The sequence below is a fragment of the Heterodontus francisci genome, chromosome 15, assembly GCF_036365525.1.
Source record: "Heterodontus francisci isolate sHetFra1 chromosome 15, sHetFra1.hap1, whole genome shotgun sequence".
In the NCBI taxonomy this organism is placed as follows: domain Eukaryota; kingdom Metazoa; phylum Chordata; class Chondrichthyes; order Heterodontiformes; family Heterodontidae; genus Heterodontus; species Heterodontus francisci.
In genome coordinates, this window is record NC_090385.1 from 96733282 (window position 1) to 96759858 (window position 26577).

At 46.9% G+C, this 26577-nt stretch overlaps 1 protein-coding gene across 2 annotated transcripts in view; it reads right to left on the minus strand.

Annotated features, from left to right (window-relative positions):
• Nucleotides 1-26298, minus strand: part of LOC137377948 (proteolipid protein DM alpha) — a 56841-nt gene extending 30543 nt beyond the window's left edge. For both annotated transcript variants that reach the window (XM_068048009.1, XM_068048011.1), the window contains exon 1: nt 26161-26298. In XM_068048009.1, the coding sequence (XP_067904110.1) occupies nt 26161-26164 (4 nt within the window). In that variant the 5' untranslated portion in view covers nt 26165-26298. The remainder of the gene's footprint in view (nt 1-26160) is intronic.
• Nucleotides 26299-26577: the final 279 nt, after the last annotated feature.

Below are 26577 nucleotides of genomic sequence, written 5' to 3' on the forward strand. Positions count from 1 at the left end.
GGTCCCTGCTCACATACCGTACCCTTGTCCGGGATTGAGAGAGTTGGGCTTCCATGTTGCTGCAGCAATAAATGATTGATGGTGATAGAATACTTCCCACCCTCTGCAGAAAGGGTCAGAAACTCATTTAACCTTCTGTAAATTAGGAAATTAAAAAGATTTGTAGGGGACGAGGAAGGCCATGATTGAGTAATCAAACAGGCACTCTGGATAGAGTGGGTGGAGGGGCGAACCATGGACAGAGTGAGGGTGGACAAGGGCAATTGAATTATCCTTCCTCTCCACTACAGTGGAAGTGAGTTATGTGCTCCCCACCCTGGCCTGGAGTCCAATTCCATGGTCACTGATTCAGTACAGTTTACGCAATGGTTAAATATACACTGTACAAACTGAGCACAGAATTTATGATGTGCAAGTCACAGTGTCAGCAGATATTCAACCATGGGTGCGGTCACAGCCGATCCAGACATCGTCCACATCTGTTGTTCAAACAGGGATTATTAAAGAGTGGTTTCTTTTTATTATTTATTCATGGGATGTGAACATTGCTGGCAAGGCCAGTATTCATTGCCCATTCTTAATTGCTGTCAAGACAATTGAATGGCTTGCTAGGCCATTTCAGAGGGTAGTTAAGAATCAACAATGTTGTTGTGGATCTGGAGTCACATATAGGTCGCACCAGGTAAGGGTGGCAGATTTCCTTTCCTTTTTTTTTTAATTCATTCATGGGATGTGGGCATCGCTGGCCAGGCCAGCATTTATTTCCCATCCATAATTGCTCGAGAAGGTGGTGGTGAGCTGTCTTCTTGAACCGCTGCAGTCCATTTAGGGTAGGTACACGCACGGTGCTGTTAGGAAGGGAGTTCCAGGATTTTGACTCAGTGACAGTGAAGGAACTGTCGATACTGTTCCAAGTCAGGATGGTGGTGTTCCCATGCATTTGCTGCCCTTGTCCTTCTAGCTGGTAAAGGTCATGGGTTTGTAAGGTGCTGTCTAAGGAGCCTTGGTGCATTGCTGCAGTGCATCTTGTAGATGGTACACACTGCTGTCACTGGGGAGTCAGGAGGTGAGTTACTCGCTACAGGATTCCTAGCCTCTGGCCTGCTCTTGTAGCCACGGTATTTATATTTATTTATTTATTTTATTTGGAGATACAGCACTGAAACAGGCCCTTCGGCCCACTGAGTCTGTGCTGACCATCAACCACCCATTTATACTAATCCTACATTAATCCCATATTCCCTACCGCATCCCTTCAATTCCCCTACCACCTACCTACACTAGCGGCAATTTACAATGGCCAATTTACCCATCACCCTGCAAGTCTTTGGCTGTGGGAAGAAACCCAGGCAGTCACAGGGAGAACTTGCAAACTCCGCACAGGCAGTACCCAGAATCGAACCCGGGTCGCTGGAGCTGTGAGGCTGCGGTGCTAACCACTGTGCTGCCCACTGGCTACACCAGTTCAGTTTCTGGTCAATGGTAGCCCCTAGGATGTTGATATTGGGGGATTCAGCGATGGTAACGCCATTGAATGTCAAGGTGAGATGGTTAGATTCTCTCTTGTTGGAGATGGTCATTGCCTAGCACTTGTGTGGCACGAATGTTACTTGCCACTTATCAGCCCAAGCCTGGATATTGTCCAGATCTTGCTGCATTTCTAAACGGGCTGTTTCAGTATCTGAGGAATCACAAATGGTGCTGAACATTGTGCAATCATCAGCGAACATCCCCACCTTCTGACCTTATGATTGAAGGAAGGTCATTGATGAAGCAACTGAAGATGGTTGGGCCTGGGATACTACCCTGAGGAACTCCTGCAGTGGTGTCCTGGAGCTCAGATGATTGACCTCCAACAACCACAACCATCTTCCTTTGCGCTAGCTATGACTCCAGCCAGGGGAGGGTTTTCCCCGATTCCCATTGACCTCAGTTTTGCTCGGGCTCCTTGATGCCATACTCGGTAAAATGCTGCCTTGATGTCAAGGACAGTCACTCTCACCCTTCCCTGAAGGGCATCAATGACCAAATGGGCTTTTACAACAAGCCAGTAGTTAGCTGCTCACCATCACTGAGACAGCCTTTAGTTCCAGATTTATTTACTTAACTGAATTTAAATTCCCCAGCCACCATGGTGAGATTTGAACTCATATCTCTGGAGCATTAGTCCAGGCCTCTGGATTACTAGTCCAGTATCACCACTGTGCTCCTGTATCCAGTATTCCACCCATCTCCAAGGCCAACTGCAGATTGCTCCCATTTCCCCCAGCTGAGATCAGTTAGCTTAACGCAGAACACGGGTGGAGAGTGGGATCTCCAGATTACAGAGAAGCATTCCTCCTGGTCCCACCACTTGGCTGAGGTTCCTCCCTTCTGGCCATAGAAAAGCTGTTTCTAATTGCTACAGAAACAGGTCTTCATGTCAGGCGTGGATCAGTGGTACCACTCTCACCTTTGAGTTAAAAGGTGGCAAGAGTTCAAGTCCCATGCCAAAGACTTGAGCACATAATCTAGACTGCTACTCCAGTGCAGTGCGGAGGGAATGCTACAATGTCAGATGAGTGCTTTAGCGACTGGAGGGCTGTTTCCAGTGGCGTTACGCAGGGCTCAGCACTGGGTCCCTTGATTTTTCTGGGATATATTAACTATTTGGACATAAATGTAGGGGGCATGATCAAGAAGTTTGCAGACGACACAAAGATTGGCCGTGTGGTAGATAGCGAGGAGGATAGCTGTAGGCTGCAGGAAGATATTGATGGTCTGGTCAGATGGGCAGAAAAGTGGCAAATGGAATTGTACCTGGAGAAGTGTGAGGTGATGTATTTGGGGAGGTCAAAGGAATGCACGATAAATGGAAAAATATTGAGAAGTGTAGAGGAGTGAGGGACCTTGGAGTGAATGTCCACAGATCCCTGAAGGTAGCAGGACAGGTCGATAAGGTGGTTAAGGCATATGGAATCCTTCCGAAGAAGGGTCACTGACCCAAAATGTTAACTCTGCTTCTCTTTTCACAGATGCTGCCAGACCTGCTGAGTGGTTCCAGCATTTTTTGTTTTTATTTTATAATATGGAATCCTTTCTTTATTAGCTGGGGTATAGAATATAAGAGCAGGGAGGTTATGCTGGAACTGTATAAATCATTAGTTAGGCCACAACTCGAGTACTGTGTGCAGTTCATTACAGAAAGGATGTAATTGCACCAGAGAGGGTAAAGAGGAGATTTACGAGGATGTTGCCAGGACTGGATAAATGCAGCTCTGAGGAAAGATTGGATAGGCTGGGGTTGTTCTCCTTGGAACAGAGAAGTCTGAGGAGAGATCTGATTGAAATTTACAAAATTTTGAGGGGCCTGGATAGAGAGTGGAAGTGAAGGGTCTATTCACTTTGGCAGAGGGGGCAGTGACGAGGGGGCATAGATTTAAAGTGATTGGTAGAAAAATTAGAGGGGAGGTGAGGAAAATCTTTTCACCCAGAGGGGTGATGGTCTGGAACTCACTGCCTGAAAGGGTAGTTGAGGCAGAGACCCTCAACTCATTCAAAAGGAGTCTGGATATGCACCTTAAGTGCCGTAATCTGCAGGACTACGGACCAAATGCTGGAAGGTGGGATTAGAATAGATGGATCGTTTTCCGGCCGGCACAGACACGATGGGCCAAGTGGCCTCTTTCTGTACCTTCAACCTTCTATGATTAACCTGCCTGACATCACCTGACCTATTGTGCATTTCCAGCAGTGTCCCCTCATGTCACGAACAGGACTCGACAACAGAAGAATGGTCACTGCACACCTGCTGTTAAAAGGCCCCAGGAGTCCTTGCTCTGCAGCAAACATGATAACATTTTAAAAGTGTTACAGGAGCAGAGAGACCTGGGGGTTTACATACACAAATCTTTGAAGATGCAAAGACAAGTTGAGAAGGCTGTTCAAGTGTATGGGATCCTTGGCTTCACTCACAGAGGAATAGAGTACAGCAGCAAGGAAGTTATGCTAAACCTTTAATAAATCACTGGTTAGGCCTCAGCTGGAATACTATGTCCAATTCTGGACACCACACTTTAGGAAGGATATCAACGTTCGGGATGAGGAACTTTAGTGATGTGGAGATCTTGGAAAAGCTGGATTTGCTTTTTTTTTTTAAAGAGCAGAGAAGGTTGGGGGAGATTTGATCGGCCTTGAAATTCATGAATCATTTTAAAAGAATAAATAATACTGGCAGGAGGGTCAGCAACCACAGGACACCGAATTCATATAATTGGCAAAAGGTGACATGTGGAAAACTTTTTATCTTTTTCCACAGAGTTATGATCTGGAATCACTGCCTGAAAGGGCTGTGGTGGAAGCAGATTCAATAATAACTTTTAAAAGATAAATACTTGAAATGGAAAAGTTTGCAGAGCTATAGGGAAAGAGCAGGGGAATGGGAGTGTGTAACTAATTGGATAGCCCTTTCAAAGAGCCGGTACAGGCACGATGGGCCAGATGGCCCCCGTTTGGTGCTGTATGATTCTATGAGAATGACCCCATTCTGAATGGAACATGTTAAAGCTCAGGGAACAATGAGCGTTGTTGTGAGAGAGTCGAGATTCAGTGGAGCTCTGTCGAGCAGCGTAAACAATGCTCAGCGGGAGGAAGGCGGCTGATTCTGAACCCTGACCCTCAACAAAGGGATCATTCATCATTGGCCAAGACAACAGCTCCCTCTCAACATTTGGCAAGAGAAAGGAGAGCAAGTGAACAACATCACACTCAACACAGTGCCAGTCACTGCCTCAGGCACGGTCATACGGCTCAGAGCCCAGAGATCAGGGGGTGGGGACCAGTCACAGGGCTCAGGGCCCAAGGCCCAGAGAGAAGGGGGTGGAGAACATGGGTATTCTTTCTTTTTTTTCCCCTACACTGTGCGGTTTCATCTTACTCTCAATCTCACTCTCTCAGCACAAAACATACTTCATACCTAATCCTCTGCAGGATCACATCCATTACCTCCAAAGGTTGCAGTCCATTGCCAGGCGGCTGTCTCACAGGGCCCAGGTGATATTCTATACAGGACCAGCGTCTTTTCTTTCTGCAAGGCCCTCTCAGTGTCTGAGAGCAACTTGACTGTTGCTCCAGGAGCCCAACACTCTCCTCACCCAATGCCACAGTCTTCAGCAGGGGTCACGAGAGAGGTGAGCCTGGGTGGGGGAAAGAAAAGGGGTTCACAGGGTCTGACTGGTTGCCCTCCCCAGTTGTAGCTGCAGCCAACTGTACCCATTTACAAGAGTAAAGATGCCTTACTACAATTATGCAGGACACACCTGGAGTACTGTATGCAGTTTTGGACTCCTTACCTAAGGAACAACATACTTGTCGTAGAAGGAGAACAAACATCCACATGACTGGTTCTTGGGATGAGAGGATTGCCCTGTGGTGTGTTTTATTTTTAAATTCATTCATGAGATGTGGGCATCACTGGCTGTGCCAGCATTTATTGCCCATCCCTAATGACCTCGAGAAGGTGGTGGCGAGCTGCCTTCTTGAACTACTGCAGTCCATGTGGGGTAGGTACACCCACAGTGCTGATAGGAAGGGAGTTCCAGGATTTTGACCCAGCAACAGTGAAGGAACGGTGATATAGTTCCAAGTCAGGATGGTGTGTGACTTGGAGGGAAACTTGCAGGGGGTGGTGTTCCCGTGAGTCACCTGCCCTTGTCTTCTCAGTGGCAGAGGTCGCGTGTTTGGAAGCTGCTGTCGAAGGAGCTGTGGTGAGTTGCTGCAGTGCATTTTTTATATGGTACAGACTGCTGCCACTGTGTGTCGGTGGTGCAGGCAGTGAATGTTTAAGGTAGTGGATGGGGTGCCAATCAAGTGGGCTGCTTTATCCTGGATGGTGTCAAGTTCTTGAGTGTTGTTGGAGCTGCACCCATCCAGGCAAGTGGACAGTATCCCATCACACTCTTGATTTGTGCCTTGTAGATGGTGGACAGGCTTTGGAGAGTCAGGAGGTGAGTTACTCGTCACAGAATTCCCAGCCTCTGACCTGCTCTTGTAGCCACAGCATTTATGTGGCTGGTCCAATTCAGTTTCTGGTCAATGATAACCCTCTGGATATTTATAGTGGGGCATTCAGTGATGGTAATGCCATTGAACATCAAGGGAAAACAGTTAGAATCTCTCTTGTTTGAGATAGTCATGGCCTGGCGCTTGTGTGGTGCCAATGTTACTCGTCACTTATCAGCCCAAGCCTGCATATGGACATAGGCTTCTTCATTATCTGAGGAGTCACGAATGGTGCTGAACATCCCCACTTCTGAACTTATGATGGAGGGAAGGTCATTGATGAAACAGCTGAAGATGGTTGGCCCTCAGACACTACCCTGATGAACTCCAGCAGTGATGTCTGGGACTGTTGATTGATAAGACTAGACCTATACTCCCTGGAGTTTAGAAGAATGAGGTGTGATCTAATTAAAACATAAAATTCTCAAGGGGCTTGACAGGATAAATGCTGAGAAAATCTTTCTCCTGGCTGGGGAATCTAGAACACGGGGTCACAGTCTCAGAATAAGGAAGTGGCCATTTGGGACTGAGATGAGGAGAAATTTCTTCACTCAAAACATTGTGAATCTTTGAAATTCTCTACGCCAGAGTCTTGTGGATGCTCAGTTATGTTCAAGACAGAGGTCGATAGATTTTTGGTCACTAAGGGAATCAAGAGATAAAGGGATAGTGCAGAAAGGAGGAGTTAGATAGATGATCAGTCATGATATTGTTAAATGGCACAGGAGGCTTGAAGGGCCAAATGGCTTACTCCAGCTCCTACTTATGTTTTTACCTGCTGCTCGACACCCACCCCTCCCCTATTGTGATCTGTCAATTCAATGTAGGCTGAACATAGGCCCAGAGTGTTTCCTGGTCTGGGTGGGTCAGTGCTACTGCATTTAGCTGCTCAGACAAGGGAGCAGGAGCCCGAGCTTACAATGAGGCCAATGCTTTGGGTGCAACTCTAGCCAAGGGCTCCTGCACATGGAGCCTTAGGCTTTAGGGGCTAAAAAAAAAAGTTAAATTAGGAGAGGTTGCATAAACTAGGCTTGCATCCCCTTGAGTATAGAAGATTAAACAGCGATCTGATCAAAGTGTTCCAAATGATTAAGGATTCAACAGGTAGTTAGAGAGAAACTATTTCCTCTGGTGGGGAAATCAAAAACGAGGAGAAACAATTGTAACACTAGAGCTAGGCCATTCAAGAAATCAGGAAGCACTTGGTTCACTCAAAGGGTAGTGACAATCTGGAACTCTCTCCCTCAAAATGCTGCAGAAGCTGGGGGTCAATTGGACCTTTCAAGACTGGGATTCTTGGGAAAAGGTATCAGGGCATATGGAGCAGAGGCAGGGAAATAGAGCGGAGGTGATCAGTCATGTTATAATTGAATGGCAGAACAGACTCAAAAGGGCTGAATGACCTCCTCCTGTTCCTAAACCAGCTTTTCTCCTGGCTGACTGGTCTGCTGTGTGTTTCTGATTTATTTGATTTAGAGATACAGCACTGAAACAGGCCCTTCGGCCCACCGAGTCTGTGCCGATCATTTATACTAATACTGCACTAATCCCATATTCCTACCACATCCTCACCTGTCCCGATATTCCCCTACCACCTACCTATACTAGGGGCAATTTATAATGGCCAATTTACCTATCAACCTGCAAGTCTTTGGCATGTGGGAGGAAACCGGAGCACCCGGAGGAAACGCACGCAGACACAGGGAGAACTTGCAAACTCCACACAGGCAGTACCCAGAATTGAACCCGGGTCGCTGGAGCTGTGAGGCTGTGGTGCTAACCACTGTGCCACTGTGTAGCATGTTCTGCTACTTGTTCAGATTTTCAACTTCCAGCATTTGTTTTTCCTCACCCTCAGTCAAGCTGATGTGGCAGCTTGCAAGCAGATTGTAGAAAATCCAGGGCCGTTGGATAGAAGATCCAACAAAATCATTTGTTCTCTCATTTCCCCAATACCCACCCATTTTGACTTAACAGGTGCAATTCAAATTCCTCCCCACTATCGTTCCACCTACTTCAATTGTTAATGTGAACCCCTTTGTATTTGGGAAGGGTGTGGATTTGCAATGAACAGGCCAACACCAAGCACTCCCTCCTGATTCCAGAAAAGGCTGTTGTTGGCCTCCATCCTTGCAATGTAGGTCCCCTGGGCAGGGAAAATACAGTCACTTCACAGAATCAAAACTCACAGAAAAAGTATTAAAACAATGGCCCAGAATTTGCTAGAAAAATAATGGCACGTTTAATGCATCACCACCAGGGTTAGTGTGTAAAAAAACCCATTGTAACGTGTGTCGAGGAAAAGACTCACCACAGGTTTGCGACGTTCTGCCGTTAGCCTCACAAAAACAAGAGGTCACCCTCAACCATCCCATGAGTTTAAAAATTGCTGCATTTGTACTGTAAGTACAATTAAACTCACCACAGAATGTTAGCGCTGGTATTTCATGATGCAAAGGATCAATGTTCTCATGGGGAGATTCACTCATTTTGTGTGATTGGAGAGGGTTAAAATTAAATAGGCAGGGGGATGGGCACCAGCATACTGAAGTAGGAAAGAGGAATAAGGTGCATAAAGGAGTGAGAGTTGGACAGTACTAGAGAATGAAGTAATACCTTATTAGATAGGAGCAAACTAAGAAGGACTTCTAGGAATACAAGGACAGATCTACAATGCATGTATATCAATGTACAAAGTGCAGTGAATAAAGTTGGTTTATAATGCATTTATATCAACACATAAAATGTGGTGAATAGGGTTGGTGAGCTACAAGCATAAATAACCATGTGGGAACATGATGTAGTGGCAATAACGGAAACGTGGCTTAAACATGGTGAGGACTGGGTGCTTAATATTCAAGGAGAAAAGGGAATGGGGCGGCAGGACTGATCAGGGAAGACATTGTAGTCTTGGAGGATGTCCTTCAGGAGAAAAGACAGAACCCATTTGGTTAGAGTTGAGAAGCAAAAAGGGTATGATCATGTCACTGGGGGTATTCAATCGGCCTCCAAACAGTGAAAGATAGAGCAGCAAATCTGCAAGGAAATCAGAGATGTGCAAGAACTATACAGTGATGTTATTGGGGACTTTAATTACTCAAATATTGATTGGGATAACATTAAAGGGAAAGGTAGGGGGGAGGAATTTCTGAAATGTGTTCAGGAGAACTTCCTTGACTAATATGTTCTCAGTCCAACCAGGAAGTAGACATTGCTGGATCTAGTGCTGGGGAATGAGGTGGGCCAAGTGGACTACATGTCTGAGAGGAAACACTTGGGTAAGAGTAATCAGGATTGGAGCAGCGTGAAGCAGACCAGAATCACTAGTATGCAGGCTGGGAGCAGCTGATTGGTGCGTTGCTACTGAGTCTTTTTTTTTAAGTAGTTATTTTATGAGTTTAATAGAGGCATGGCAGGACAGCTCAGACTAGTGGAGTACAGTGGGAGTTCCAGGACATTTCTCATGTCCTGGACAACCATACGTGCAGGAAGTGTTGTCAGCTGTAGTAGCTCAAGCTCAGGGTTTTGGAGCCGAAGCAGCAGCTGGCGTCACTGTGGTGCATCCACAAAGCAGAGTGTTTCATGGATAGCACATTTATAGATGTGGTCACCCTACAGCTTAAGAGGTTGCAGGCAGAGAGGGTATGGGTGACTGCCTGGCAGTCAAGAAGGGCCAGGTAGGCCGTGCATCTCACTCGCCAATCAGCATTCTATTCTGAAGAGTGAGGGTTCATCTGGAGTGTGCAGCCAGAGTCTAGACCACGGCACCATGGCTGGCTCAGCTATACAGCAGGGCAGGAGGAAGATTGGCAAAGCAATAGTGAGAGGGGATTCTATAGTTAGGGGAACAGACAGGTGTTTCTGTGCCTGCAGACGTGAATCTCGGATGGTATGTTGCCTCCCTGGTGCCATGGTCAAGGTTGTCATGGAGCAGCTTCAGAGCACTCTGAAGGCGGGCGGTGAGCAGTGAACAGTTGTAGTCCATTATTGGTACCAACATCATAGGTAGAAAGAGGGATGATGGCCCTGCAGGCAGTTTAGGGAGCTAGGAAAGAAACTAGTAAGCAAGATCTCAAAAGCAGTAATCTCTGGATTACTCCCAGTACTATGCTCAAGTAAGTATAGAAGTAGGAGGATATAGCAGATGAATGTGTAGGTGGAGAAATGGAGGGAGGACTTCAGATTCCTGGGACATTGAGATCAGTTCTGGCAGAGATGGAACTTGTACAGGCCAGACAGGCTGCACCTGAACAGAGCTGAGCCCAATGTCCTTGCAAGGCGATTTTCTAGTGCTATTGGAGAGGGTTTAAACTAATTTGGCAGAGGTCTGGGAACCAAGAGATAAATTGAGAGAGGAAAAACAAGGTGCACAGAGAATTTGGAGAGGCAGTTAGCATCAGAGTAAGAAACAGTAAGGTATTAGGTGGGGTCAGTGTAAGAGGGAATGTAATAAGGTCGAAATTAGGTTTACGGTGCATATGTATGTGAATGCACAGAGTGTGGTAAATAAGGTTGCCAGATAGCCACATGGAAATATGTCATAGTGGTGATAACAGAGACTTGACTCAAAAAAGGGCAGGACTAGATACTAAAAATATTCCTGGATACAAGGTGTTCAGGAAAGATAGGGGATGAAGGAAAGGAGGAGGGGTGGCTGTATTGATTGTATTGATTAAAGAGAACATTACCGTGCTGGAGAGAGAGAGAGAGGATGTCCTAGAGCGGTCAAGGACAGAATCTGTTTGGTTAGAGCTAAGAAACAATAGAGGTACAATTATATTGCTGGGGGTATTCTACAGGCCACCAACTAATGGGAAGGATATAGAGGAACAAATTTGCAAGGAAATTACAGAGTGGTGCAAGAATGTTAGAGTAGTTATATTGGGACCTTTCATTATCCAAATATAGACTGGGTTAGTAATCGTGTAAAGGGCAGAGAGGGGCAAGAGTTTCTATAGTATGTTCAGCAGAATTTTCTACATCAGTATGTTTACAGTCCAATGAGGAAGGAGGCATTGCTGGATCTAGTTCTGGGGAATCAGGTGGGTCAAGTGAATCAAGTGTCAGTAGGAGGGCATTTTTGGGACAGTGATCATAGCAACATAAGATTTAGGTTGGCTATGGAAAAGGATAAGCAGTAATCCAGAGTAAAAATAATTAATAGAGGGAGGCCCAACTTCAATGGAGTGAGAACAGATCTAGCCTAATTAAATCATAATCAAAGATTGGAAGGCAAAACTGTAACTGAACAATGAGCTGCTTTTAAAAAAATGAGCTAGTTCGGGTATAGTCAAGGTACTTTCCTGCGAGGGGGAAAGGTAGGACAAACAGATCCAGAGTTCCCTGGATGACAGAAGAGATAGAGAGTAAGATGAAGCAGAAAAAGGGTGCATATGACAGATGGCAGGTGGATAATACATTAGAGAACCAGGCAGAATATAGAAGTTTCAGAGGCAAAGTGTAAAAACAATTAAGAGAAGCAAAGAGAGAGTATGAAAAGAGACTCGCAGCTGACAAAGTAGGAAATCTAAAAGACTTCTACAGGCACATAAATAGTAAAACAGTCATATAAGGAGGAGTGGGGCCAATTAGGGACCTAAAAAGGGGATTTACATATGGAGGCAATGGGAATGGCTGAGGTACTAAATGAGTACTTTGTATCTGTCTTTACCAAAGATAATGATGCTGCCCCAAGTCATGGTAAAAGAGGAGGTGGTTGAGACACTGGATGGGCTAAAAATTGATAAAGAGGAGGTATTAGATAAGCTGGCTGTACTTAAAGTTGAGAAGTCACCAGGACCGGATGAGATGCATCCAAGGATAGAGAGAGAAGGAAGGCTGGAAATTGTGGAGGCACTGGCCATACTGGAATACAGGTGGAGAGGACTGTAGAATTGCAAATGTTACACCCTTGTTCAAAGAAAAGTGGGTAAAGGATAAACCCAGCAACTACATGCCAGTTAGTTTAACCTCACTGGTGGGAAAGCTTTTAGAAACAATTTTCACTTGGACAAATGTGGATTAATTAAGGAATGCCAGCATGGATTTGATAATAGAAAATCATGTTTAACTAATTTGACTGGTTATTTTGATTAGGGTAATGCAGTTGATTTGAGGTACATGGGCTCCCAAAAGGCATTTGATGAAGGTTCTTGATAAACAGGCTTGTCAGCAAAGTTAGAGTCCATGGAATAAATAGGTCAGTGGCAGCAGGGATACAAAATTGGCTGAGTGACAGGAAACTGAATAGTGGTGAACAGATGTTTTTCAGACTGAAGGCAGGTATATAGTGGGGTTCCCCAAGGGTTGGTGTTGGGACCCTTGCTTTCCTTGATATATATTAATGACCTAGACTTGGATGTATAGGGCACAATTTCATAATCTGCAGATGACACAAAGTTTAGAAGTATTGTGAACTGTGAGGAGGATAGTGATAAACTTCAAGAGGATATAAACAGGGTGGTGGAATGGATAAACAAGTGGCAGATGAAATTTAAGGCAGAAAAGTGTGAAGTCATTCATTTTGGTAGGAAGAATTAGAGGAGGCAATATAAATTAGAAGGTACAATTCTAAAGAGGGTGCAGGAACAGAGGGACCAGGGGGGTATATGTGCACAAATGACCATTGCATGACAGCTTGAAAAAGGAGCTAATAAAGCATATGGGATACCAGGCTTTAGAAAACAGGGGCATAAAGTACAAAAACAAGGAAGCAATGATAAATCTGTAGAAAACACTGGTTTGGCCTCAACTGGAATATTGTGTTCAGTTCTGAGCATCACACTTTGGAGAGGGTGCAGAAAAGATTCATGAGAATGGTTCCAGGGATGAGGATCAGTTACATGGATAGGTTGGAGAAGCTGGGTCTGTTCTCCTTGGAGAAGAGAAGATTAAGAGGAGATTTAATCGAAGTGTTCAAAATGAGGGGTCTGGACAGAGGAGATAGGGACAAAATTTTCCCATTGGTCAAAGAATCCAGAACCAGAGGAGACCGATTTAAAGTGATTGGCAAAAGCAACAAAAGTAACAACAGGGACAACAGCGACATGAGGAAAAACTCTTTATATGCAGAGAATTATTAGGATCTGGAACACACTACTTGAGAGTGTGGCAGATTCACTTGAGGCCGTCAAAAGAGAACAGGATAATTATGTGAAGAGAAAAAAATTGCAGGGCTATGGGGAAAAGGCAGGGGAATGGGTCTTGGTGAGTTGCTCTTGCAGAGAGCTGGCCTGGACATGATGGGCTGAATGGCCTCCTTCTGTGCTGTAGCCATTCTATGATAATGTTAAGTTATGGAGAAGAGCAAGGAACAATCTAAAGTAAAACTTATAAATTGTAAGAGAGCTAACTTCAATGGAATGAGAGGGAATCTATCCAGGGTAAAATGGAACTTAAGATCGACAAGAAAAACTGTAATAGAATAATGGGTAATCTTTAAGGACGAGATGTTTCAGGTACAGGCTAGGTACATTCCAACAAGAGCGAAAGGTATGGGAACCAGAGCCAGGGCTCCTTGGATGACAAGGGAGCTAGAGAATAGGATGAAAAAAAAAGGGTGTATGTTTCATGTCAGGTGAATTCCACAAGCAAGAATGAGGCCAAATACAGTAAGTTGAGAGGAGAAATGAAGAGGAAAATAAGACTGGCAAAGAGAGAATAAAATGGCATTTAACACAAAGGGGAGCCCAAAAATCTTCTAGCAGAATGTAAATAGTATGTGGGTAGTAAGAGGTGGTGCGGGGCCTATTAGGGACAAAGAGGGTGATATATGCTAGAGATGCAGGGCAAGGCTAGAATACTTAATGAGCAGTTTGTATCAGCATTTACTAAGAGGATGCTGACAAAATATATATACACAAGTGAAGATGGTAGAAGTCATGGATGGGGTAAAAATTGATAGGCAGGAGGTACTGGAAAGGCTGGCTATGTTTAGAGTGGATAAGTCACCTAGTCTGGATAGCTTGCATCCCAGGTTGCTCAAGGATGTGGGAGTGGAAATAGCAGTAGGGATTACAATAACCTTCCAATCTTCCCTAGATACAGGCAGGGTGGGGAGTGCCAGAGCATTGGAGAGTGGCAAATGTGACACCCTTATTCAGGAAAAGGTGTAACTACAGGCCAGTCAGTTTAACATCAGTGGTGGGTGTGGTTTTAGAAACAATAATCAGGAGAAAAAGAAAATCAACAGACACTTAGAGAGGCTATACATCAATTCAGGAGAGCCAGCATAGATTTGTAAAAGGCAGAGGGCGCTTGGCTAATCTAATTGATTTTTTTTGATGAAGTGACATAAAAGATTGATGAAGGGAATTCAGTGGATGCTGTTTATGTGGATTTTATGAAACCCTTCGACAAAGTACCACATTAAAGGCTAGTTAACAAAATTGAGGCTCGTGGAATATGAGTGTCAGTGTCAGATTGGATAAGATGGCGAGGTGAGAGTGGTTGCTCTGGATATCAAGGCTGCATTTGGATGAATGTGGTATCAAGGAGCCCTAGCTAAACTGAAGTCAATGGGAATCGGGGGAAAGCCCTCCGCTGGTTGGAATCATACCTGGCACAAAGGAAGATGGTTGTGATTGTTGCAGGCCAATCATCTCAGCCCCAGGACATCACTGCAGGAGTTCCTCAGGGTAGTGTCCTAGGCACAACCATCTTCAGCTGCTTCATCAATGACCTTCCTCCATCAAAAGCTCAGAAATGGAGATGTATGCTGATGATTGTACCATCCGCAACTCCAAAGATACTGGGGCAGTCCGTGTAAAAATGCAGCAAGACCTGGACAACATTCAGGCTTGGGCTGATAAGTGGCAAGTAACATTCGCACCACACAAGCGCCAGGCAATGGTGATCTTCAATAAGAGAGAATATAACTACCTCCCCTTGACATTCAATGGCATTACCATTGTTGAATCCCCCGCGATCAAGATCCTGGGAGTTACCATTGACCAGAGACTGAACTGGAGCAGCCACATAAATACTGTGACTACAAGAACAGTCAGAGACCTCCCGACTCCCCAAAGCCTGTTCATCATCCACAAGGCACATGTCAGGAGTGTGATGGAATATTCTGCACTGGCCTGGATGAGTTCAACTCCAACAATGCATGAATCTCGACACCATCCAGGATAAAGCAGCCCACTTGATCGGCACCCCATCCACCACCGCTGATGCACGGTGGCTGCAGTCTGTACCATATACAAGATGCACTGCAGCAACTCACCATGCCTCCGTCGACAGCACCTTCCAAACCCATGACATCTTCCACCTAGAAGGACAAGGGCAGCAGAAGCAAGGGAACACCACCATCACCTGCAAGTTCCCCTCCAAGTCACACACCATCTTGACTTGGAAATCACCATTCCATCACTGTCGCTGGATCAAAATCCTGGAACTCTCTCCCTAACAGCACTGTGGGTGTACCTGCACCAGATGGACTGTAGCGGTTCAAGAAGGCAGCTCACCACCACCTTCTTGAGGCAATTAGAGATGGGCAAGAAATGCTGGCCTTGCCAGTGATGCCCACATCCCATGACATTTTTTTTTAATTGGCTTAAGGATAGAAAACACCGTGTTGTGGTAAATGGTTGTTTTTCAGACAGGAGGAAGGCAAAGTGTTGTTCCTCAAGGGTCAGTGCTAGGACCACTGCTGTTTTTTGATCTTTATAAATGATTTGGATGTTGGAATAGTGTAAAATTTCAAAATTTGCCAATGATCCTAAACTTGGAGATGTGCCAGACAGTGAGAATGATACCAACTGACTGCAACAGGACATAGATAGGCTAGCAGATTGGGCAGACAAGTGACAGATGGAATTTAATGCACAGAAGTGTGAGGGAAGGGATAGGGAGAGGCAATATAGACTTAATGGCAAAGTTCTAAATTGTGTACAGGACAGACGGACCTTGGAGTTCATGTGCATAGATCTTTGAAGGAGGCAAGAAATATTTAGGGAGTAGTTAGTAAAGCAGGTGGGATGTTGGGCTTCATAAATCAAAAGTATTGAGTACAAAAGCAGGGACGTTATGCTGAACCTTTATAAAGCTCTGGTGAGGCCACAACCAGAATATCGCATCCAGTTCTGGTCACCACATTTTAGGAAGGATGTGAGGATCCTTGAGTAGGTGCAGAGAAGATTTACCAGAATGATTCCAGGGATGAGGTATTTTAGCTACAAGCACGGGATGGAGAAGCTCAGGTTGTTCTCCTTGGAGCAGAGGAGACTGAAGGCAGATTTGATAGAGGCGTACAAGATTATGACAAATTTAGATAAGGTAGACAAAAAAAGCTGTTCCCATTAGCTGATGGCACAAGGACTAGGAGACATACATTTAAGATTTTGGGCAAGAGATTTTGGGGAGTGGGGGGAGAATGTGAGCTCAACGCGAGTTGTTGCTGCCTGCAAGGGCAGTGGACGTGGAGATGAATCACTTCAAAGCGAAATTGGATCGGCACAGGGGAAATAAACCTGCAGGGCTACAGGGATAGAGCAGGGGAGTGGGACTGACTGGAATGCTCTGCAGAGAGCCCACATGGACTCAATGGGCTGAATGGTCTCCTTCTATGCCATTCTGACTTTTAATAATGAGATTTATGTTCCTGACATGAAACGCAACTTCAAGTCTCATTCTTGTTGGTAGCAAAGCAAGAACATGAAGTTTTCTTGGAGGTTGTTTACATTTGTAATATTTTTCTTACTGTCTCTTTTTCTATCTCTTAAACCACTGTTTCTTTCCCTCTGAAGATAAATAAAGTAAAAAATAAACTGCTAATGTACAGAGTGGTCATGAAAAGAGTACAGTGCAAATAGAGTGCAAGGGTTGGCAATTTGTTGAATGGGAATTCAGTGCAGAGGGCAAAAGAGGTGTTGCTTTTCTCCTCCAATATTTATATTGGTTCATGCAAGTTTGAGGCATTAAGTATTCAAAAATTTTATCCAGTGTTTAGTGCACATTAGTGTGTAGAAAAGGAAACTTAAAAGTAGATAATAATTTAGTCTAAGATATGGCAGAACAGGTTGTGTTAATCTGGACTGCAGAATGTGGGAGTTAATGACATCGAAACTATCCTGAGTGAACACATCTGCAGAAAATGACTCCATGTCTAATCTCTCTGACTCAGTCAATGAGCTGGAGTGTGAGTTGAAGACACTTGAGACACAAAGGATGGCGAAAGGTATCTAAACAGTTTGCTCCAAACTTTAGTCACACCTTGTAGAGAGGTGCAGGTTCAGAATAGGGTTGGTGTTGTCGGTAGTGTACAGTATAAGAGGAATACAGGTGAGATAAAGAAGGAGGAACCACAGAACCTGATACTAACCAACAAGTACAATGTACTTGCTACCTGAGAGGTTATGGATAAAGACTGTCGGAAGGACAGCCAGAATGAGGACCATGGCATCTTGGAATAGATTGGGTCCAAAGTTGGGAGGGGGTGGGGTGAGGTGTGGAGGAGACAAAGCATATTGTGATAGTAGTAGGGAATTCAATAATTAGAGGGACAGATGCCATCCTTTGAAAGCAGGATCAAAGAGTCCCACATGGTATGTTGACTTCCTGGTGCCAGGGTGAGGGACATCTCAAACAGGCTTGAAAAGGATATTGAAGAGGCAGGATCCGGTAGTTATGATCAATGTTGGGACCAACAACATTGGGAAGAGTAGGCAAGAGGTCCTGTTTGGAGAGTACCAGGAACTAGGGGCTAAAGTACAGTATCTCAAAGGTTGTAACTTCCAGATTATAACTGAGCCCATTGCAAACTGGCTTAAGGATAAGCAGATCAAGGAAGCGAACAGACGATGGAAGGAATGGTGTGGGAAAGACAGCTTCCATTTCATGGGACACTAGCACCAGTATTGAGACATGAAGGGACTGTAACATTGGGATGGACTCCACCTGAACTGGGCTAGGAACATGGTCCTACTGGAAAGGATAAACTGGGCAGTCACAAGGACTTTAAACCAGTAAATTGGGGAAGGGCTCAGATGAAAAGGGTAATTTACTTAATAGTTTAAAAATAAACAAAAGGGAGGAGAATAGAGTAACAGTGAAAATTGTGCTTTAGGCATTACAGGTAAAGGGACAACTAAAAAGATGTAAAGTGATTAAACCAGGAAACAGAAGTAAGAAATGTGAGTTACAGCTGAAGGACAGGTTAGGGTGTGTGTCCCAAATAAGCATTCGTTTATACAAACACATGGAGTATAAGGAACAGACCGAATAAATTGCAAGTGCAAATTCAACTTGCAGGGTATGGCAAGGTAACCATTACTGAGACATGGCTGCAAGAGGGTCAGGTTGGGAACTGAATATACAAGTTTACAAGGTCTACAGGAAAGATTAGGAAAATGGTAGAGTGGTAGGAGTAGACTTAATGATTAAGGATGAAATCACTTCAATGATAAGAGAGGATATCACTAGATGCAAGTAGTAAAGAATTCATGGGTGGAATTTAAAAATGGAAAAGGATTTAAAACTGTATTCGGCATTTTATTATAGGCCCCCTGGTAGCAACTGTGAAGTAGTAGATTGTATAAATGCAGATTAGACAAGCATGTGGAAAAGGCTCAGTGGGTTTTAATGGGGGATTTTAACTTTCCTATAGTCTGGGATAAACACACATCAGAAAGTCAGTGAAGAGGAGTGTGTTCGGGATAGCTTTCTGCAGCAGTGTGTCCTAAAACCAGCAAGTGGGCACGGCATATTAGAGTTAGTAATCAGCAATGAGACAGATTTAGTAACAGCCTAATGGTGAATGAACATTTCTCTAATAGTGATCATTGTATAATTGAGTTCAATGTAATGTTTGAAAAGAGAAAACATAAAACAGCTACTAAGATTCTAGATTTAGATAAGGCTGTGACTTCAATGTGATGAAACAGAGACTGCCCACAATCTGTTAATGGGAGGTGTTCAAAGAAGAATTTGTGATACAGAATCAGTTTATACCCTTAAGAGGAAAGAGATGGCTTCCCAAAAAAGACAACCATGCACAATTAAAGAGGTAAAGAGTCAACATAAGACTGAAAGAAAAAGCATACAAAAATGATTTTTAAAAAGCACAGATCCTGGAGAATGGGAAAGATACAAAGAGAAGCAAAAGGTGACGAAACAGATAGCATGAGCTACGAAAAGGGATGATGAAAAGAAACTTGCAAGTGATATCAAAATCAACACAAAAAATTAGTTACTTTTGGAAAACAATGGAGATCAGGAGCAACGTGGGCCCTTTTAAATCCTGATAATGTTGAAATTGTCAATGAAAAGAAGGAAGTGATGGATGTGTTGAACAATTACCTTGCAATAGTATTTGAAGTAAAGGAAGAGATCAGCATGCCAGGAATCCCAAAGAAACTAATAGTAAATCAGGGTTAAGGACTCACCAAAACTAACAGCAGCAAAATAACAGTAATGAAAAAAAAAATGGCACTAAAGAGTGACAACTTCAGACGATCAGATGGTTTTAAAGGAAGTAGATGCAGATGCCCTAACTATAATCTTCAAAGTTCTTGATTTGGGAACTCTTCCTTTAGATTGGAAAATGACATATTATTCCACTATTTAAGAAAGGTGAGATACCAGAGAATTATGGATGAGTTGTTGGGAAATTACCAGAATCTATAATTAAAGATGATTGAACACCTTGAAATTTTTTAGCAGATCAGAGACGGTCAGGATGGATTTGTAAAGGGTAGATCATGCCTGGCAAACCTGACTGATTTTTTATTTTGAAGATAACTAAAGTAGTGGACAGGAGAATGTTTGCGGATGTTATTTATATGGACTACCAGAAGGCATTTAGTAAAGTCAACAACAACTTGTCCTTATATAGCACCATTAACTTAATAAAATGTCCCAAGGCACCTTATAAAACAAGGTATGACACCGAGACACAAAAGGAGATATTAGAGCAGATGACCAAACATTTGGTCAAAGAGGCAGACTTTACAAAGAATCTGAAAGGAGGAAAGAGAGGTGGAGATGTTAGGCAAGTCCAGAGCTTAGGGCCGAGGAAGCTGAAGGTATGACTTCCAGTGATGGAATGATTAAAATTAGGGATACTTAAGAGGCCACAATTAGAGGAGCGCAGAGATCTCGGAGGGCTGTAGAGCTGGAGGAGATTACAGAGATAGAGAGTAGCAAGGATAAGAATTTTAAAGTCAAGGCATTGCAAAACTGGGAGTCAATGTAGGTCAGCGAGCACAGGAGTGATGGGTGAACGAGACTTGGTGCGAGTCAGGCCATGGGCAACAGAGCTTTGGATGACCTCACGTTTACAGAGGGTAGAATGTGGGAAGCTGGCCAGTTAAGCTCCATGTTTGAATCCCTTGATATGCACTCCATCACCAAGAACCCCTACTTCCAGCTCTGTAACATCGCGCTTCTCCAGCCCTGCCTCAGCTCATCCGCTGCTGAAACTTCATCTTCTACCCTCCATCCTGCACCAGCTTAAGCTCATCCAAAACTCTGCTGCCTGGGTCCTAACTTGCACTGAGTCCTGAACACCCATCACCCTTGTGGATGCCTCCCAGTCCAGCAATGCTTCCAATATAAAATTCTCATCATGTTCAAATCCATCCATGGCCTCACCCCTCCCCATCTCTGTAACCTCCTTCAGCGCTACAACCAGACTTCCCTCTAAGCTGCGTGCTGCACAGCAACGCAAAAGTCCTTGCGCAGGTCGCGCACAGGTCGACCCCTTTATGTTACCATGCATGCGGTAAATTAATTGGGGCCAGGCACTCCAAAATAATTAGAGGAAACATTGTGTATAAGGCTCCCTTCCAATTCTGGTCTCTTGCCTTTCCCTTACTCCCTTCACCTCACCATTGATGGCCGTGCCTCCAACTGCCTAGGCCCCAAACTCTGGAACTCCCTCCCTAAACCTCTCTATTAAAACACTTCTTAAAACCTACATCTTTGACCAAGCTTTTAGTTAATCCTCCAAATGGCTTTCTTTAGCTTAGTTTCAACTTTTGGCTGATTTCACTATTGTGAAGCACCTTGGGACATTTTGTTGGCATTAAAAGGCACTATATAAACACAAGTAATTGTTATTCTGCCAGGGACAAGCAAGTTTTCTAAGTAAAACAATCCTTGCACCCTACTTGAAGGATTCAACCATCTTGTACTTGACTAGCCAATCGAGCCCTTCAACACTAAAGAGACAGGATCAAAAGATGTTCCCCCACCCCATCAGGCATAACTAAACAAACATAACCACTTGGATAGCTGAACCCCCTGTTTGAGTGAAAGATGCAAGATAATCTAAATCTAGCCAAGTATTCAAAACTAGAACCATCTCAGCATGTGCTAAGAGTATAATAAGAGCTTAGATCCCCTTAACCCTTCTGGGAATGGTCACTTCAAAGACCCTGCTTGATATATCATTCAAATGTATACCAGAACAAAATACACAAGATTGTAAACTCATTACATCCTATCCTTAGCCATCTCATCCCAAATTGCAAACAAGCAGACAGAAAAAGTGAAAATATAAAGCATCCTACTTCCTTTCCCTTTTTGCCCTCTCTTTCCACCGGGTCTCTGATGATACATTCATAACCCTTGCCACAAACCAGAAGCTAAATGGGCTTAGCAATGGCAGTGACAAGACCCATGGGCATGTTAGTCTTCCTGCCCTCCTTCCTCCCTGGGCCTGGTTCCGGGGTCAGTATTGATCCCAGTATCCATTCTACCAACATGAGATTCCCGTATAAAAGGAACTGTAAATTCTGGAATTTCAATATGAGAAAAAAAAAGACAGGTTTATGTTTCAACTGGGATTTTCCAGCATCAGAACTGGTCTGAAATATCAGAGTTATACAGCACAGAAACAGGCCCTTCGGCCCCCCGTGTCTGTGCCGACCATCAAGCTTATCTATTCCAATCCCATTTTCCAGCACTTGGCCGTAGCCTTGTATGCTTTGACGTTTCAAGTGCTCATCTAAATACTTCTTAAATGTTGTGAGGGTTCCTGCCTCTACCACCCCTTCAGGCAGTGTGTTCCAGATTCCAACCACCCTCTGGGTGAGAAAATCTTTCCTCAAATCCCTTCTAAGCCTTACCCCTTTACCTTGCCCATTACCTTAAATTTATGCCCCCCGGTTATTGACCCCTCCGCTAAGGGAAAATGTTTCTTCCTATCTACCCCCCTCATAATTTTGTATACCTCAATCAGGTCCCCCCTCAGCCTTCTCTGCTCTAATATCAATCCTGTTTTTTTTTTCTCTCAGGTGGATATTTCCAACTTCCAGCATTCCTGGCTTATCTTATTATCCTTGAAACCCCTCTTAATTCAGCAGGAGAGGAGTTAATGTGACAGTAGAGGCACTCCCAATATGAAGTCCCTTATTTTCTGAACAATACAATTTCTTTATTCAGTTTGTTCAGCCAGTGTCACTCTACATCACAAAGAATAAAAAGGGAACAGAGCCTGAAAAACAAAGGGATAGTCTGAGCCCAACATGAAATCAACAGACTCTCAACTCCAGCTCACCAAATTACTTCTCACTGTTCAGCATCAGCAGTTAAAGACAAACAATTCAATTTTAAATTTCACCAGCAGAACACTCATTAAAACAACTCGAAAGAGTTGTTTCAAAGAAACGAGACAGGGAAAAGTACCTGCTCTCAATCCGAGAGATGCCCTGAACAGAATTAAAATGTTACATGGATCAGTGCTGAAGTCTCAGCTATTTACAATCTCTATTACTGACTGAAATAAAGAACCAAGAGTATTGTATGCGAGTTTGCTGACTATTCAAAGCTAGGTGGGCAACTAAGCTGTGAGGTCAGAAAGAGGCTGCAAAGGGATATAGACAGGTTAAGAGGCTGGACAAGGAGGTTGCAGATGGATGATAATGTGGGGAACTGTGAGGTAATTCACTTTGGTAGGAAGAACAGAAAAACAGATTTTTTTTTTTTATAAATGAGAAATTATTAAACGTTGGTGTTCAGAGGGATCTGGGTGAACAGGTGCAGCAAGCAATGAGGAAAGCAAATGGCCTTTATTGCAAAGGAATTGAAGTACAAGAATAAGGAAGTCTTGCTACAATTGTACAGGGCTTTGGTGAGACCATATCTGCAGTACTGAGTACAGGTTTGGTCTCCATACCTGAGGAAGGATATACTTGCCTTAGAGGGAGTGCAGCAAAGTTTCACGAATGATTGCTGGGAGAAGAGGGTTGTCCGATGATGAGACACTGTCTGGAATTTACAAGAATGAAAGGTGATCTCTTGGAGGTGGAGCGGGGGGAGAGAGAAGGGAGAAAGGTTGGGGGGGGGTGAAGGGAGAACGGGGGGGGGGGGGTGAAGGGAGAACGGGGGGGGGGGGGTGAAGGGAGAACGGGGGGGGGGGGGGTGAAGGGAGAACGGGGGGGGGTGAAGGGAGAACGGGGGGGGGGTGAAGGGAGAACGGGGGGGGGGTGAAGGGAGAACGGGGGGGGGGGTGAAGGGAGAACGGGGGGGGGGTGAAGGGAGAACGGGGGGGGGGTGAAGGGAGAACGGGGGGGGGGTGAAGGGAGAACGGGGGGGGGGTGAAGGGAGAACGGGGGGGGGGGTGAAGGGAGAACGGGGGGGGGGTGAAGGGAGAACGGGGGGGGGGTGAAGGGAGAACGGGGGGGGGTGAAGGGAGAACGGGGGGGGGTGAAGGGAGAACGGGGGGGGGGTGAAGGGAGAACGGGGGGGGGTGAAGGGAGAACGGGGGGGGGGGTGAAGGGAGAACGGGAGGGGGTGAAGGGAGGACGGGAGGGAGTGAAGGGAGGACGGGAGGGGGGGGGAAAGTGGGACGGGAGGGGGGGGGGAAAGTGGGACGGGAGGGGGGGGGGAAAAAGTGGGACGGGAGGGGGGGGGAAAAAGTGGGACGGGAGGGGGGGGGAAAAAGTGGGACGGGAGGGGGGGGAAAAAGTGGGACGGGAGGGGGGGGGAAAAAGTGGGACGGGAGGGGGGGGGAAAAAGTGGGACGGGAGGGGGGGGGAAAAAGTGGGACGGGAGGGGGGGGGAAAAAGTGGGACGGGAGGGGGGGGGGAAAAAGTGGGACGGGAGGGGGGGGGGGAAAAAGTGGGACGGGAGGGGGGGGGGAAAAAGTGGGACGGGAGGGGGGGGGGAAAAAGTGGGACGGGAGGGGGGGGGGAAAAAGTGGGACGGGAGGGGGGGGGGGAAAAGTGGGACGGGAGGGGGGGGGAAAAAGTGGGACGGGAGGGGGGGGGGAAAGTGGGACGGGAGGGGGGGGGGGAAAGTGGGACGGGAGGGGGGGGGAAAAAGTGGGACGGGAGGGGGGGGGAAAAAGTGGGACGGGAGGGGGGGGGGGGAAAAAGTGGGACGGGAGGGGGGGGGGGGAAAAAGTGGGACGGGAGGGGGGGGGGGGAAAAAGTGGGACGGGAGGGGGGGGGGGGGAAAAAGTGGGACGGGAGGGGGGGGGGAAAAAGTGGGACGGGAGGGGGGGGAAAAAGTGGGACGGGAGGGGGGGGAAAAAGTGGGACGGGAGGGGGGGGGGAAAAAGTGGGACGGGAGGGGGGGGGAAAAAGTGGGACGGGAGGGGGGGGGAAAAGTGGGACGGGAGGGGGGGGGAAAAGTGGGACGGGAGGGGGGGGGGAAAAGTGGGACGGGAGGGGGGGGGGAAAAGTGGGACGGGAGGGGGGGGGGAAAAGTGGGACGGGAGGGGGGGGGGAAAAGTGGGACGGGAGGGGGGGGGGAAAAGTGGGACGGGAGGGGGGGGGGAAAAGTGGGACGGGAGGGGGGGGGGAAAAGTGGGACGGGGGGGGGGGGAAAGTGGGACGGGGGGGGGGGGGGGGAAAGTGGGACGGGGGGGGGGGGGAAAGTGGGACGGGGGGGGGGGGGAAAGTGGGACGGGGGGGGGGGGGGAAAGTGGGACGGGGGGGGGGGGGGAAAGTGGGACGGGGGGGGGGGGGAAAGTGGGACGGGGGGGGGGGGGAGAAAAGTGGGACGGGAGGGGGGGGGGGAAAAGTGGGACGGGGGGGGGGGAAAGTGGGACGGGAGGGGGGGGGAAAAGTGGGACGGGAGGGGGGGGGGGAAAGTGGGACGGGAGGGGGGGGGGGAAAAGTGGGACGGGAGGGGGGGGGGGAAAAGTGGGACGGGAGGGGGGGGGGGAAAAGTGGGACGGGAGGGGGGGGGGGAAAAGTGGGACGGGAGGGGGGGGGGGAAAAGTGGGACGGGAGGGGGGGGGGGAAAAGTGGGACGGGAGGGGGGGGGGAAAAGTGGGACGGGAGGGGGGGGGGAAAAGTGGGACGGGGGGGGGGGAAAGTGGGACGGGAGGGGGGGGGGAAAGTGGGACGGGAGGGGGGGGGGAAAGTGGGACGGGAGGGGGGGGGGGGAAAGTGGGACGGGAGGGGGGGGGGAAAAGTGGGACGGGAGGGGGGGGGGAAAAGTGGGACGGGAGGGGGGGGGGAAAAGTGGGACGGGGGGGGGGAAAAGTGGGACGGGGGGGGGGGGAAAAGTGGGACGGGAGGGGGGGGGGGAAAGTGGGACGGGGGGGGGGGGGAAAGTGGGACGGGAGGGGGGGGGGAAAAGTGGGACGGGAGGGGGGGGGGAAAAGTGGGACGGGAGGGGGGGGGGAAAAGTGGGACGGGAGGGGGGGGGGAAAAGTGGGACGGGAGGGGGGGGGGAAAAGTGGGACGGGAGGGGGGGGGGGAAAAGTGGGACGGGAGGGGGGGGGGGAAAAGTGGGACGGGAGGGGGGGGGGGAAAAGTGGGACGGGAGGGGGGGGGGGAAAGTGGGACGGGAGGGGGGGGGGAAAGTGGGACGGGAGGGGGGGGGGGAAAGTGGGACGGGAGGGGGGGGGGTGGTGGGGAGAGGGGGACGACATTGGAGATGGGGGTATGAGAGGTGGAAGGGTCCTGGTGGAGTTGGTGCTCAGACTCAGGACAGTGCTCCTCCGACAGACTCTATGTTCAGCTGTTGACCGAACAAAACTTTGCGGAGAATAGCGCGGGTTCCGGAGCCTGGGACTGACTGGCTCTGCGAAAACACTTTCAATACAGTTTGCACTAAAGCCATAACCGATCCTGAGTGTGATAATCCGGCTCATACTGAGTACACACTGACCCTAAGTGTGTTAACTCAGCCCCATACTGAATACATAGTGCTCTCTCAACTCACCCATGTCCTGTCCGTGTCTCTGTTCCAGCCGCACTCACTGCCACTGAGGGACTCACAGCTGCCGGCAGTTAAAGGCTCTCAGTCCGAGTCCTTCCCTCCTTCAAATCTGTAATCTCAGAGCAGACAAACCAAACCAAAGGAAATTCCACTCCTCAAAATATCATTCAAAAAAGCTTTACTCGAAGGGGGTGCGCTCCTGCTACCAGCACAGCACAAACACACCGAACTAACACAGTACAGCATCAATATAGCACTTTCCTAACACACCAGCCCAACATAATACTGCACTACCACACCAACCCAGCACTGCAACAATACAGCAGCAATAAAACACAGCACTGCACGCTGTTACGGATTGAATTATTTTTCTCCCCAGATTTCTAAAAACGGTGTGTGCGTCTTTAAGGCTGTTAAAAC